This window comes from Mastigoproctus giganteus, unplaced genomic scaffold, assembly GCF_048544385.1.
Source record: "Mastigoproctus giganteus isolate SK-2022 unplaced genomic scaffold, ASM4854438v1 scaffold_15, whole genome shotgun sequence".
NCBI classification, from domain to species: Eukaryota; Metazoa; Arthropoda; class Arachnida; order Uropygi; family Thelyphonidae; genus Mastigoproctus; species Mastigoproctus giganteus.
The window spans coordinates 7795243-7811098 of record NW_028328292.1 but is presented as its reverse complement, the minus strand read 5'-3'; the positions used below and the strand labels follow the sequence as shown (position 1 = coordinate 7811098).

General features: G+C 37.2%; 1 protein-coding gene across 1 annotated transcript in view; it reads left to right on the top strand.

Moving 5' to 3' along the window:
• The window catches only part of LOC150074937 (solute carrier family 35 member F6-like), a 107536-nt gene that overhangs the window by 76982 nt on the left and 14698 nt on the right, over positions 1 to 15856 (top strand). Inside the window, exon 6 of the mRNA XM_090389387.1 lies at positions 13478 to 13636. Within this exon, the coding sequence (XP_090245513.1) occupies positions 13478 to 13636 (159 nt within the window). The remainder of the gene's footprint in view (positions 1 to 13477; positions 13637 to 15856) is intronic.

The following is a 15856-nucleotide window of genomic DNA, read 5'->3' as shown; positions in this document are numbered from 1 at the left end:
TTTAACAGAAAACTAAATCCTGATCTTCTGCCCCAACAAGAGCACTTTCAATTATATTCTGGAGTTGTATACGTTGCCCTACCAAAGTATTACAGAATATACACTAAGTGATCACTGAATTATGACCACCCCTATGAAAACTGAATGCGACCTGTTGACCACGTGAGGTATGAGAGTGCGGAGTTAGTTGACTTATGTAGCATAGATAAGGTGTCAGTGGTTCAGTAGGTATTAAAATTCCGAGCATAATGGGTAAAAGGAAGGATTTATTGGACTTTGATAAAGGACAGATTGTGGGTGCTCGACAAGCTGGTGCCTCAATTTCCTAAACAGTTGAACTGGTGGGGGGTGTTCGAGAGCCGCTGTAGTTGGTGTACCAGGACTGCCGTCAAATGGTCAAACAATGACCCGACGGCAAAACTGCAAAGGTTAGCGAAAGGTTGATGTTAGAGGTGAGCGTCGTGTCAGATGACACGTACAGGCGCAGCACTGTTGAAGAGTTGACTACCCAATACAACATGGGCCAACCTGGAACAATATCTGGCATGACCATGTGTCACAAGCTTGCACGTAGGGGCTATACCAGCAAAGACCCCTATGGCATCTTCTCCTAACCAAGGTTCACCGGCGTAAAAGACTCGCCGAAAAAGGTGTGCTGGTCGGATGAGTCACATTATTTACTCCACACTGTGGATGGTCCTGTATGGATTTGGCATCAACAACATGAGGCTCTTGATCGATCATGCATGGTATCAAAAGTGCAGGCCGTGGATCCCCGGTGCATGTGGAACAACGTATCGGTGGTCTCTACTATCATCAACTGCTTGCTGACTGTGTATACCCCGCTATGTTACACTTTTTCCCAAATGGTGATGGTGTCTTCCAAGGTGACAATGCGGTGAACCATCGGCACTTGTTGTGCAGAAATGGTTTGAGGAACAGTTCTGACTTCCAGAATATCGATTGGCCTCCATTGAGATGACCAGACATTTTTTGGAATTGCTTTAGATCAAATGTGAAAATTATGCTTGCCATATTTTTTGATGCACAGGGCATTGTTCATTACGAATCTGTCTTGCATGAACCAGGAATACTAATAACAGTTCTATGGTGATTGTGTGATACTGTTCAGAGAAATGGAAAAGTGTGATTCAGCAGTTGGCACATGAATCATGATAGTTCTCTGCATACCTGGTGTACTCCATTCAAGAATTTTATTGTGAAGCACTACATCACTGCAGTCCCCCATCTGCCACCAAATTTAGATTGATTTTTTTTTTTTTTTTTGTTTCCCAAATGTAAAGTCCCCTTGAAAGGTAACAGATTTGCAACGACTGAGGAAATTAAGAGACACAAGAACTATTAACAATTCCAAAAGATATCTACCAGAATACTTCTAGAAGTTGCAAAAGCATTGGAATTGGTATGTGTAGTGTGAAGGGAGACTACTTTGAAAGAAATTCATTCAAAGGGTTAGCTTCGTTTTGTAAATATTTGTTCAGTCTCCAAACTTCAAACTTTTTGATCACAATTTGTATAGTATATCAAATGTGGTCTCACTATCCTGTTATATAGAGGAATAATAATATTCTTTTTCCTACTTACAAATGTGTTTAAACCATCAATAGGATATGTTTTGCTTTTGTTTAGACTGTGTGGAAAGCATCGTTTTGTAACCTAAGTCTTTCTCATTCTGAACCATCTAACTTCCTGCCCCCCTCTGTCTTTGGGTTATGCCTTGGTTTTTGTTCCCTCTCAGGTGTAAGACCTTACATTTAGTAGCATGAAACCTTATTTGTAACTAGTCAGTCATTTTGAAACAGTGTAGTCTGATTCTGGTCGTTAACCAGAATCGGACTACACTGATCTACAAGGCTCAATCGTAATCAATCGGACTACAAGCCTCAGGACTACACTAGTCCTGAGCCTTGTATCCTCAGCAGGCTTGACAGCATCTCCTGTACAACCTCATTAACATCATTAAGGAAGATTAGCAACAGGAGGGAGGGCCCCATCATGGATATGACAGGCCACTACTTTGTAGTGGACCTATGCTGGTCCACTACGAAGTATGCCTGTTTATAACTTTCTTCTGTTTCCTTCCCTGATCTCTAATGCCATTGTTTAATTAAACATTATGCAATCACTATACATATTTGTGCAATCTTACTAGAATGCTGTGTTAATTAGTGTTCATTTTATATACCATTAACCAACCAGGAGTTTTGTAACTAGATGCATATATTAATGCTATACTGTTCAAAAGCTAGCTGTATAACGATATTAAATAGACCGAGATATAAAGCTAAAGGTATTAAATACAATAAAAGCATGAAATAAAATATTAAATAAAGTGCTAATTACAACCTGTATACAATGAAGGCACTCAATGGAGATGGGACCAACCTATCAATGTAAAAGTAATTAGCAGCACTGCTATATACTCCTATGAACCCCATACCAATTTTACAAGGTCATAAAATATAATGGTAGCATCAAAAGAGGATGAAAATATACCAAATGTATTATAATATATCATGTATTAATGTTAATTTTATATACCCAAGTATCATCAACCAACCAAGAGTTATGTAACTCCTGTTATGTAATTAACATTAGGGAGGTGTAAAAAACCTTTTTGCTAACTGATGTAAAGGGACTGTTGGTCTGACAGGTAATAACACAATTTAAATGATAAAGAAATCATATTTACACCAGTGTAACTAGCACACATCTGCTGGCAGATCTCGCAAGTGAAACGTTGGTCCATTCGTACCAGGGTCCTAGTTCTTGCCAGCAAAACATACCCCATGTTAAGCAACCACTGCCACCTACCTGGAGATAGTGGGTACCATGTATGATGGGTCCATGGATTTGTGTTGCTTGTGCCACACACGAAAGTGTCTGTCAGTGTGTTTCACCAGGTATCTGGACTCATCCGACCAGCACACTCATTTACAGTCCACCAGTGTCCTATCAGCTTGTTGACACTACATCATTTGGTGTCAACGGTTATCAGTGACGAGGAGAGGGTGTCACTTGGGTCATCTGCTGTGAAACCCCATACATATTAGTGCGTGACACATCATCGTTTGGGATATTGTCCTTGTATTTCTCAGTATTGCAATGTCAGCTGTCTCACAGTGACCTGTCATTGAGCCCAAACTGCTGCACCTCCGCTAATCTCTTACAATTCTGTCAGCAGGAGGTGGTTTGACCCATTTCATGCCATTCTTTGTACACTTTAATCACAGTAAAATGTGAGCAACTGCCAAGACGTGCCGTTTCTAATATGGAATCACCCAACGCATGAGTCCCCACAATAATGTCCTTTTGAAATTATGCGATAACTTAAGTCTCGTAACTGCTACTTTATCACTTTGACTTGCATGACTAGATGCAAATTATCGCTGCTATAGTGTACGAAGCTGTTTGGCTTTTTATATTGCGAGCTATGTGGCATAGTCTATTACGGAGAGGGTGGTCATAATTCAGTGATCAGTGAGTGCACAATGATGTACTTTTAAAAATATCTTATGCTATAATATAGAATTGAACACTAAAAATATACCAAAAAACCTTCCCTTCAGCTTCATTTAGAAAATCCTCCCCCCACCAACACTAATCCAATTTGAATCGAAGAGCTTGGGAGAACCTTACTCTATCTGTCAAAAGCTAAGACGATATCCAATTGTTAAATTGCATATCGTCTTAGTATTGGTAGAGTAGTTAATGATCACTGTTGATCAGAGCTTCTTCAGAGTGACCTAGATGGACTTCAGGGATGGTCAGAAAAATGGCAGCTGTGCAGCAAAGTGTAAGGTATTATATCTGGGGAACAGTAAGGAATTCCATCTGGAGCTCATATCCAGCCAGTTCCTAAAAAGGGTGAGAAGTCCCTCCCATTCAATTATCGTCCCATTGCAATTACTTCTACTCTTTTTAAAGTAATGGAGAAATCAATTAACTGCCAACTTTTAAACTACCTAGAACTTTCTGTCTGATCAATGATCACCATTATGGATTGCGTCAGTGTCGATCCAATGGTGATATTTTGGCTTATGTTACCCATTTATGGACTAATTCAATGGAAAAGTTCGGTGAAACATAAGCAGTTACTCTTGACATCTCAAAGGCTTTCGATCGTGTTTGGCATAAAGGTCTTCTAAACAAGCTTCCATCTTATGGTTTGCCAACTGTTTTTTTGTAATTGGTTATCCAGTTTTCTCTCTGATCACTCACTGAGGGTGATGGTAGATGGCTCTGTCTTCTAACTTCTACACTAATGCCAGTGTCCCCCAAGGTTCAGTTCTTTCTCCCACTCTTTTCCTCTTGTATATTAATGACCTTCTTCCATTGACTGGAAATCCTATCCATAGTTTTGCTGATGATAGCACATTGCATTCCACTTTCCATTTTGAGAAACCTTGCCCTGCTCAATCAGCTTCAACTTCTCAAAAATCTGCTACCAATTCCTTAAATGCCGATCTTCAGGTAATTCTCCAGTGGGGCAAAGACAACTTAGTTGATTTCAACCCTTCTACTCAGTCTTATCTTGTATCTCGCAAAAAGGATTCTTCTGCTGCTGTGCTTATCTTTGGTGACACTCCCGATTTCTAGACAAAATGATATATCTCTTTTGGGGGATTACCCTGACTTCTAATCTCTCTTGGCACAAGCACATTACAAATATTGCTTCCTCTGCATCTAAAAAACTTGGTTTTCTCTTTTGCTCTCAGCATTACTTTTTTTCCAAACATTTGCTTACGCTGTATAAATTGCAAATCCGCCCTACCATGGAATATTGTTCCCACATTTGGGGTTGGTCCCCCAAAACCTCTCTCAGACTTCTTGATTCCATTCAGAAAAGGGCAGTTAGGTTAATTAATGATTCATCTCTAACAGAGTCTCTCCGTATTATGATATGATCAGACATGAAGTTCTCAGAGCATTGTAGACTGGTTACAAGGAAGGCCCATGGTGTCCTTTTCTACAGATACTTCCACAGGCACTGTTCTTCTGAATTGGCTTCTATAATTCCTGCTCTCTCTTTCAAAACAGTCCGAACACATGCAGCCACCAGCCAACATTCATTTACTGTCCAACTTCAAACTCACAGAACCAACTTTTCATCTTCCTCATTTATTCATTCAACTGCCGTTTTCTGGAAAAACCTTCCTTCATACGTATTTCCTGAAGATTACAGTCTACAGAAGTTCAAGTCCAACATCAACAAATATCTTCTTTCATCTTCTCAACCTCCAACCCAAGCACGGTACTAAGTACTATAGGTTCTAATACCTTTTGTGGTTTACATAAAAAAAAAAAAAAAAAAAAAAAAAAGCAATCCCAAAATAAATTATACACTTTTTTTAGCATTAGCATTAGTAGAGGCATATGATGCAAGAAAGCAAGCTTATTCAGCATCAGCCAAAAAAAAAAAAAAAAACACACACCACTCCCATTTCACCCTTCCGTTCGTTCGAAATACCTGTCCAGTTGAGCTTTAAATTTGTTTAGGCTATCAACTTTAACAACAAGTGATGGAAGTCGGTTCCACCAACCAACCACCCGCTGGCCAAAGGCAAATTTCCGCACATCTATCCGACATCCGTCCTTCCTCAATTTGAATTTATACCCTCTGAGGTGATTATTCTGAGCAAGATGAAGAATCCTATTGACATTGAGCATGCTCAAACCATTCAAAGCCTTATACACCTCTATCAGATCACCTCGCCGGTGCCTAGTCTCCAGACTCTGTAATTTGCAAAACTTAAGCCTTTCTTCGTAAGAGCAACCCTTTGTTCCATTCACTAATCTTGTTGCCCTTCTCTGTACCCGTTCCAGCAGCTCCACATCCTTCTTGAAATGAGGCCTCCAGACCTGTATACAGTACTCAACATGTGGCCTAACCATTGCCTTATACAAGGGAATAATCACCTCCTTATCCCTGCTAGAAAAATTCCTGTATATCATTGACAAGACACCATGAGCTACTCTTGCAGCTCGTCTGCACTGCCCAGAGAACTTCATATCTGCCTGCACAATTACCCCCAGGTCCTTTTCATTCTCCACCACTGTCAGTGTTGTACCGCAGAGTTGATACGTTGCTCTGGGGTTACTGTTTCCCATATGTAGTACTTTACATTTGTCAATGTTAAACTTCATTTGCCACCTCTCAGCCCATCTGTTCAACCTTTCCAGATCCTGTTGCAGCAGCATAGCGTCAGTAGTGTCCTTAACAACCCTGCCAACCTTTGTATCATCTGCAAACTTGGACATTAAACTTGATATCCCATCATCAATATCATTCATAAACACCGAAAACAACAACGGACCCAACACTGAACCCTGAGGAACTCCACTAATAACATTAGTCCACGTTGAGCAGTGTCCATTGATTACCACTCTGTCTTCTGCCACTCAACCATCCCCTTATCCATAGCAGCAATTTGCCTCCAATGCCACACTGCTCCAATTTGTGCAGCAGTCTTCCATGTGCAACAGTATCAAAAGCCTTTTTAAGATCCAAATATATAATATCAGAGTTATTCCCTGCATCCAGTTCTTTTGTGACTACATCATAGTATCCAATCAAATTGGTCAGGCAAGACCTACCCTTAACAAAACCATGCTGCGTCTGAGCTATAACTGAATTCTTGTCTAGATGATCCTGCAGTGCTTCTTTAACCAGTGCCTCCATTAATTTACCTGGAACAGAAGTTAAACTAACAGGTCTATAATTACTCGTGTCAGCCTTTGATCCTCCTTTGTGAATTGGGGTTACATTTGCACATCTCCAGTCTATGGGTACCTCCCCTGAGTCCAAAGAAGCTCTCATAATTATGGCTAGGGGTTTGCTTACTTCCTTTGCTGCCTCCTTTAATATAGCTGGATAGATCCCATCCACCCCAGGCGCCTTTTTTATGTTTATCCTCAACAATCTCTCCTCCACTTTCCTCTCAGTTATTAAAAAATCATCCAGCTCACTGCCAATGTTTATTTTACCTACATCATTCTCCTTCCTGAATAACTCCTCATGAGTGAATGTAGATGCAAAATACTCGTTTAGATTGTTAGCCACCTGAGCAGGATCCTCAACTGTTGAACCATCAATATCCATTTGACCAATCTGACTCATCCCTTTCCTTCTTGAGTTTAAATATGTAAAGAACTCTTTTCTGTTTTTCTTTGCATCCTTTGAGGATTTTTCGTACTCTGCCTTTGCCTGCCTAATCTCCTTTGTGACTTGGTTACAGACCAACTTATATCCATCATAGGCTTCCATGTCACCCATTAATTTGTATGTATCCCATGCATTTTTCTTCTCTGCCACATGTCTCATTAGTTCATCTGACAACCATTTAGGCCTAAACCTTGAACAATATTTCTTAGTTGGTATGTAAAGCCTGGTAGCCTCCAAGATTAGTTCCTTGAATGCTTCCCATTTTGAGTTTGCTGTTGGTAACATTATCAGTTGGTCCCACTGTATAGAATTTAAATACTGTCTCAGACCATCATAGTCGCCTTTACGAAAACAAAAACCCTTCCCTTTGCCTCTGATGGTAGTTACCTCCTTGAGTAAATCCCACTTCAGCACACTGTGATCACTGCCACCTAGTGGTTCATTTATCTGCAGATTCTTAATGCATGAAGAATCACTACTGATAATCAGATCAAGAGTATTGCTCCCTCTTGTTGCCTCACGAACATGCTGATGTAGAAAACAATCATCCAATAAATCCACAAAAGCCTTGCTAGTGTGCGAGTGACCAACCCACAAATTCCAGTCAATATCTGGGAAATTAAAATCCCCCATTATAAGACTCTCTGATTTACTGGCCCACTCTACTTCCCTGTACAATATCTTATTATACTCATCAGAGTCATTAGGCCTATAGCACACTCCTACTCTCAATTTTGATTTCCCTATGCTTATGTCACACCAAACTGACTCGACACTGCCCTGTCCATCGATGTCAACTGGCTTCACTTCCTTGGACTTTGTTTCTTAACTAATAGCATAACCTCTCCTCCCCTGTCTATCCTTTCTATACACATTGTATTCCCCAAATTCCAGTTCCGCATTACTTATATCTGTGTGACACCACGTCTCTGATATCCCAACAATATCTGCCTTTGATGTTTTGAGCGATACCTCAAATTCATCAAATTTATTTACCAAACTCCTAGCATTGGTGTACACGCAGGTATACATGCACCTGTTTCTATTCTTAGCTACCCTAACACAACCCATGTGTTTACTTGTACCGCAATGACTCCCAGCAGTCTCTGAAATATCCTGCATCTTGTTTTTCAGGCTTCTGCTCATTTCAATAGAAGCAGTGCAAGAATCACTTCCACCTCTGCCAGTGGCTACTGTTAATCTATTAGTCCTTGTATCCCCCCCCAACTAGCAGTTTTCCGATCCACCTAACACTGCCTCGACAGCATCAGCAAAAATTCTTGCATGCTTTCTATTTAAGTGTATCCCATCCCTGTAGAAGCAATCTCTCCTGTTAACAAGTACAGTCCAGGCTGAAAAAAATTCTACACCTTGAGCCTTGCACAATCCCTCCAGGGCCGAATTGATCGACAAGGCTCTCATCATATACTCCCTCCTATCGTGTCTGGGCAGAATTGCAGACACTTTCAAATTCAACCCTAATTCACGGCTTTTTTTCAACAGTGACCTGTACTTGCTAAGTAATTCCGCCGGTCTCCTACTCTTGGTGGAGTTGAACTAAAGCCTTTGGTATTATGAACTTTGGTATTATGATATGATCAGACATGAAGTTCTCAGAGCATTGTAGACTGGTTACAAGGAAGGCCCATGGTGTCCTATCGGTGATTTATCGAACAATTGCTGGTAGAGATAAGGACGTCATAATCCCATTTATATAAGGTTATTGTTAAACAACACTTGGAGTACTGTGTTCAAGTATGGAGACTGCACCTAAAGAAAGACATTGTGCTTCTTGAGAGAGTCCAAAGATGGGTAACTTGCCTGGTGAGATCAGCAAAGGGGCATCCATATGAGAAAATACTTTAAATTTGTGGGTTGCTAAGCTTGGAAACTAGGCACCTTAGAGGAGACTTGAGGTGTTTAAGGCTCTGAGAGGCATAAGTAAAATGATTGTGGAAGAAATTTTCACAGTTGTAAATGGTTCTAGAACTAGGGGCCATAATTTCAAGTTTATGGGGGTAGATGTTCAGACTGGATTGCAGGAAGTTTTATTTTAACCAGAGAGTTATAAATTACTGGAATAAGTTATCTACATGGGTAGTGGAGGCTGACAGTTTTGGGAAATTCAAATTCAAAGGTCAGCTGGTCACTTGCGGGAGGAGGGAAATGTATAGGTTGTCTGTTTCCTTTTCTCTTATTATTTTATTTTTTTAAAAATTTTCTCCATCTTATTATTATTTTATTTTTATTCTTTATTTATTATTATTATTTTTTTTTTTGCTGGTGCAGCATAGGCCATAGGCTTCCTTGCACCATGTGGCCATAGATGGTTATTTGTTTGGGTTGAGAGATTTTTTTTTTTTGCTGTTGCTATATAAGCCTACTTCCTTGCATCATTTGCCACTACTAATACTAAATTTAATTTTGTAAATTAGAAATGAATGACAAACATATATAAAATTATGTTTAGTAGTATTAGTATTGACAAATTAGATAAGGAAGCAAGCTTAATACAGCATCAGCAAAAAAAAAAAAAACCTTACCACCTGTCCATTCCCTCCAATCTAATTTCTTAAATTAATTAATTCAAACTACAGTAAATCATTGCTAATCCGGTTACAGTTAATCTGGATGTTGGATAATCTGGATCGAAATATGAAAATTTTGTTCACAATCAAGTACCTTGAAAGATACACAGGATTTAGAAAGGCAGATGAATAATGCTCACTGTACATAAGTTAACATATTTTATATAATTATAGGTTTTAAAGAATTAAAAAGTGAAATACTTTAACTATCATTAACAAGCTCAAAGTGATAGAACAACTTGAAAATGGTGTTGCTGGGAAAAAAAAATTGCTGAAGAATTTGGTATTGGCCAACAGGCTGTGTCAGATATTAAAAAAACAAAATGAAAATGAGACATTTCCTTTAAAATGTGATGTGGGGAGTGATAAAAGCAGTGTATCAAATAGACAGCCATCAAAAAAGCCAAAAGAAGTGTTGCTGTAAGAAGCTGCATTTAAGTGGTGTTGGCATGTGATGCCAGTGCCACCTGATAAATGTATAAAAAGACAAAAGACAATATATTTATCCATCTTTCAAATGTATTGTCTTTTTATAGTTTTTAAATAAAGGCTCTATAGTGAAAAAATATATATATAAATATAAAATATATATATTTATTTATTTATTTTTTTTTAAATCATTAAATTTTCCATTTATTTGTGTTCTAAGTTGTTTTTTTGTCTTTTATGGCTATCTTTTGCTTCACTAATCTGGATTATTGCTTAATCTGGATGACTTCCCCCCCCCCCCCCCAATTACTCTGGATTAGCAAGGGTTTACTGTACCTGTTTCCACAACAACATGGAAGTTTGTTTCAACAATCAGCTATCTTCTGGGGTTTCTTTAAACTGATTATCCTAGAAGGGGTAGTTAATTTATTGAAATCAACCTTGCAATGGGTGCAGTCACTCCATCACAGCAGGGAATATGCTTTCCTGAGGTGCCTTTTGAAAAACCTTTTTTTTTTTTTTTGACAAGAAATTATTTAAATTTATAACTCAACTCTACATTTTCAATCCATTGTAAATACACCAGCAAACAATCCATTTTTTAAATATAGAAAACATATTTTTATATTTATTTTTTAAAAATAAAATGCTTGTAGCATGCAGTTTTGTTCATGTTTGAACTTCCCTTCCTTCTTTGGACATGATGTAATTTGTTGCTAGGGGAATCAGTATGTGTCTGCTAAGGCTTGCAACACTGCAAATAGTGGATTGTAATACTTGTGAAAATGAAACTCCATGTTCCCTCATTATTGGTGCTAGATTTATTTATGTGAGCTTCCCTTGTTCATACTCATGAAAAAGAAACTGTCTGCCTTTAAGGTTATAGTGTTTCTTGTATAGCAGCACCAGGGGGTTTTCCCTACAAACCAAACTGCAAAGTATGCTTCATTATTGGTGTTGATTGTTTGTGAGTTGGTGTGTGTTCACTATTCAAGCTACTCCTAAAGCATGTGATTGCGTATGTTAGGTTTAATGAAAACTAGTGATGGGTATAAACAATGATTGATAATTGATTATTTCAATAATTGAAACAACTGATTATATGCAAATTAGTTGATTGTTTTAATAACAATCTATAATAATTGATTATATGAAAATTAGTTGATTGTTTTAATAACAATCTATAATAATTGATTATATGAAAATTAGTTTATTACAAAAAACATGTTATTTTATTTATGGGTAAACAATTGTGCAAAACAGTGATGCAGCTAAAAGGAATCAAAATAATTGAGGAATACTAAAATTGACATTGATGTCAGTTTGGTAGATAATTTTTTTTATCTTCATTTAATGGCCTCTGTTTCACTAGGGCCTTGCATGTCACTATTGGTGTTAATGAAATAATACTGAATTCAATGAGATTATTGCTAAACTTAATGAAATGGTTTCATAAAACTGAATGGCATTTAGCTGCCAGGGCCCCTAGTGGGACCCCGTTTCCATCCATTGCCTCAGGGAGGCAGCTGGGTACAGTAAAAGAAAGACTCTGGCGAGGGCAAACCTTGGAGTTTGCCAGTCTTAAAAAAAAAAAAAAAACATCTAGAAGGGGAAGATGTGAAAGGGGTGACAATGGAGGAGGGAGCAGAGCAAGAAGGTTGGGGTGGATTACAGGAAGGCTGTCCACCAAGAAGTAGGAAGTTAAAGGAATAGAGGGGCATCCCTGTGGAAGAAGCCCTCTCTCTTTGCAAATCTTGAGAGTTTTGTACAACAGCTCTGATAATTCATATTTTTCTGTGGAAACTGGATGGAAGAATTGATAACTGAGGATGACACACAAATCTGTTAGTTTACTGTACACTTTATATTTAAACTGTCATCTAATCCTTCCATCCATTTTTAACTGCCATAATTTAGGAGCTTGGGTACTTCATACTTGTATGTAGAGTTATGATTACTTTTTAATGTATTAGTATTCCAAATGATAATTTATTTATCATAAGTAAAACTTAAATAGAATCCAAAATTAATCCCCCTCTTTGCTTTCCTACAAGGTTAAGATAACCTAGGGGTTACTATTCAGTTATTCTAATTGATCAAAACTGTTTTTCTGTACACATCCTCATTTCTGTTCTGACCTGTCATTGGTCTACCACATAGGTATCCTTCTAAACAGATTCTAAGAATTCTAGTTCTTTAATGATAAACATAAGAGTACATTTCAAGTTAATTTCACAGTATGGGTAGTGGCATTCATGTTTACTTGGCCTTTGAACTGAATACCTGCCAACTTTATTTTAATTTTAACCAGTAAATATAGCTACACTTCCTTAAAACATTTTAACACAATATCTAGTAGTTGAAATTTCTTAAGAAAAGGAAGCACAAGAGGCTGTTTCCCCCCCCCCCCCCCAAATAAAAACTGTACACAGTGTTTTGGAAGGAGACAATAGTTGAAGCTAATGAAAAGGAGTGGATGAAATGGGAAATCATGAAAACTTGGACAAAAAAGTTTTGAGAAGGTGAAAATGTGGATTTTTCAGGCCAACTTCACTTTTAATAATGAACTTCTGTAGAGCTCACATAACCGAGGAAGTGAAGTGACATTTTAAAGTTTTAAAAGATGGTAACTGTACTTTGGGGATTGTGCAAAGAAGTTTTAGCCTTTGGATATTGCTGTTATTTAAATCACTTCAGAAAGAAAAGTAAGAGCATGGATGACTGATGGATGTCCCAAAATGCACAAGAGATGGAGGAGTTAAACATATCATATAGTGATGTTTGTCAGTGGATAGCTGATAGTAGGTCATCTGTTTCAGTTTCCTATGTAGCAACTGGATTTCAAAAGTCTAAGTGATGTTCCAGCCACTAAAACATAGGTAGCAACTGAAGAAGACGAGAAAGAAATGAAACTGAAGAACAGGTGTCAGGTGTATCTCAAAAAAAGTAATAAGCTGCCAATTTTTCTTATTTATTGCTTTTCATTTATAATTCTATTATTAGTAAACTTTAAATTAATTTTTACTGCTTGTGTTGTTTTTTGTAAAATGAAAATTTCTGTTCTATTTATTGCACCCTCTTTTTTTCAAAAAAAAAAAAAAATGTGGTGCTTTGATGGAAATATGATGCAAAAGTTAGATTAGTTAAACAAATCTCTGTTTTTAAATACATTCTCATAACTTTTGGGCTTTGTATCTTTAGCATATTTTAAGAGTAAGCGAAATTAGAATGTCAGTTTGTTAAAGTACTTTTGTTCCTCTCTCCTTAACTCTAGGATTTTTTGGATTTATCATTCTGACCCTTTTATTGATACCCATGTACTACATCCCAGTTGGTGATAGTATTTTTCACAATCCGGATGGACAAATGGAAGATGCCATAGACGGCTTTTATCAGATTGGAAATAACTGGCAAGTTGCTTTAGCAGTGTTAGGTAGGTCAAAATGCTTAATTTGATTTTGGGGATTGAAGAGTAGAGTAGCATGTTCATTTATAATTTAACATGTCTTTTTATGGCATTGAAAATAAATAGGCTCTTTAATAATAAATGATACTGTATAAGAAAAAGCTTAACACTTTTGCTTGTTCAATGTGACATAATTCTTGGAATGATTTAAAAAGAATCAACATTTTTGGAAATGTGGGAAATTTTTTACATAATTTGGAAATGGAAATTTGTTACATAATGGTTGAAAATTAGAAGTTTGGAATTCATTCCTAAAAGCAAACACTTACTTTTTGTGCCGAGCTGTAAATCAGAAGAAATCTTAAAATTTTATAAAAAGTTTATTCATGTATATAAACTAACATCAACGTAAGCAAAAAAAAAAAATAAAATAAAACTGTGTCAAGTCTACAAACAAACACTGAACATTATTACAAAGTATTCAGTGTGCCAGTACTGAATAGTTATTAATTTCATGTATCTTTATGTTTAAGACATTCATTTGTGACTGCTTAACAACAGCCTGCTTGGGTACATTTTGAATGCATTTGTGCATTGCTGCACAATACTCCTAGTGCTGCTTAATGCATATGTGTTGAGGCAGTGAATGTGTTAACCTTTTAAATTTAATTAAATTTTATTCTTTTTATGTCACTATCTCACACAGTTAAATGTAATTGTTTCCATGTGTAAAATGTTTGGATTTGAATCCTTTCAAGAGAGGAGCAATGTTTTTTTTTTTTTTTTTTTTTTTCTGTGATTGTTTCATATCCTGGCTGAGTTAGTTTTTCTTGGGTGAGGATGTGCAGTTTCTCTTTTCCCAGAATCTTGGATTTTCCATCCAGACAAAACGACCATAGAATACTTGCAATTTACAAACTATATGCTGGTCCCTCATAGTCTTAGGTGCTTTGGTGCAAAAACAAGCAAACATTTTCTTGTATAAGTGAAAAATGAAATGAAAAATTAATTTCTCACAGAAAACATGAAATGACTTTAAATGTATTACTGGAAAAAACAACTCAAAGCAGACTAGTATGAGATCTCCTTAGAGAACTGTAGTAACAAAGGTTTACTTTTCTTTGAATCCAGGAAACAGGAAATAAAAAGAAAACACATGGTGACTATTTATTTACAGGCTAGAGGGTGGGTGACACAATTATAAGTCCTGGCATACAATATTGGGTGACCTGCTGACATTACTAGTATCCTAATAGATCTCTTAGAAGTTTCTTGGGATCAACTTGTGAACTGGGATTTCTACAAGGGAAGAAATTAGGGAGGAGACTTTTGTGGTTAGGATGCCTCAAGCATGAAGAGATTTAACCACTCAGGAGTATGTTGTTCTTATCTGTTCATTTTCAATTTGGATGAAATTATCTTCCAAATATTCTCTTCTGTACTTATGAAGAGTTCAAACACTGGGCAGAGGAGATGCTTGGGGAAAAATTAAACAGAAATCAAAAACCCCATGTTTTTGGGCAGTTAATTTTTCCCCCACACCATAGTCAGGTAGGGATTTTGTTTGTGTGTATGGAATTGGGGGGAAGGGGGTGGCAAGGTCCATCAGTACAGGAACAAAAACTTCTGGATGGCTTTCATTTGGCAAAGGAAGAGAGGGGCAATTATTTTAGCTCAGTGTATATTTAATCCTGGATAGTTCATGTTTCACAGTGTTGGCTTTCAGAATCTCTCTATCCCATTCATTGAACATCACATAAGAGAATATCTGACATGATTCTTAGCTATGGGGATACATGGAATGAAATGGCTTCAAGTGTTCTCTTTTTTGTCTCCTGTTTTCCTGACATTGAATATTAAGAAAAGGGAAGTTTGTTGCCTGACATTCAGGTAGAACATGGAGATATATTGTATTGAGAACTAACAGCAATACAAAATGAAGGAATGCAATGGGATAATACTGATTTTTAAATATGAATGAAAAAGGCTATAAAATTTTATAGCTTAAAATTTAGTCATATATAAATTTTTATTTTATCTTCATTACTATCCATCCATTGTAAAAACTGCTAGTCAAAAAATTGGCATAATCTCTTCAGGCATGTATAAATACAGATTAGTAATTATCAGTCAGACTATCAAAGATAATACACCGAGTTGGTTTTGCATTAGTAACACCTACCTAATACCTCGTGGGGTCACCTTTTGTTTGTAATACAGCCCATCCATACCTTGCCATGGACTTGA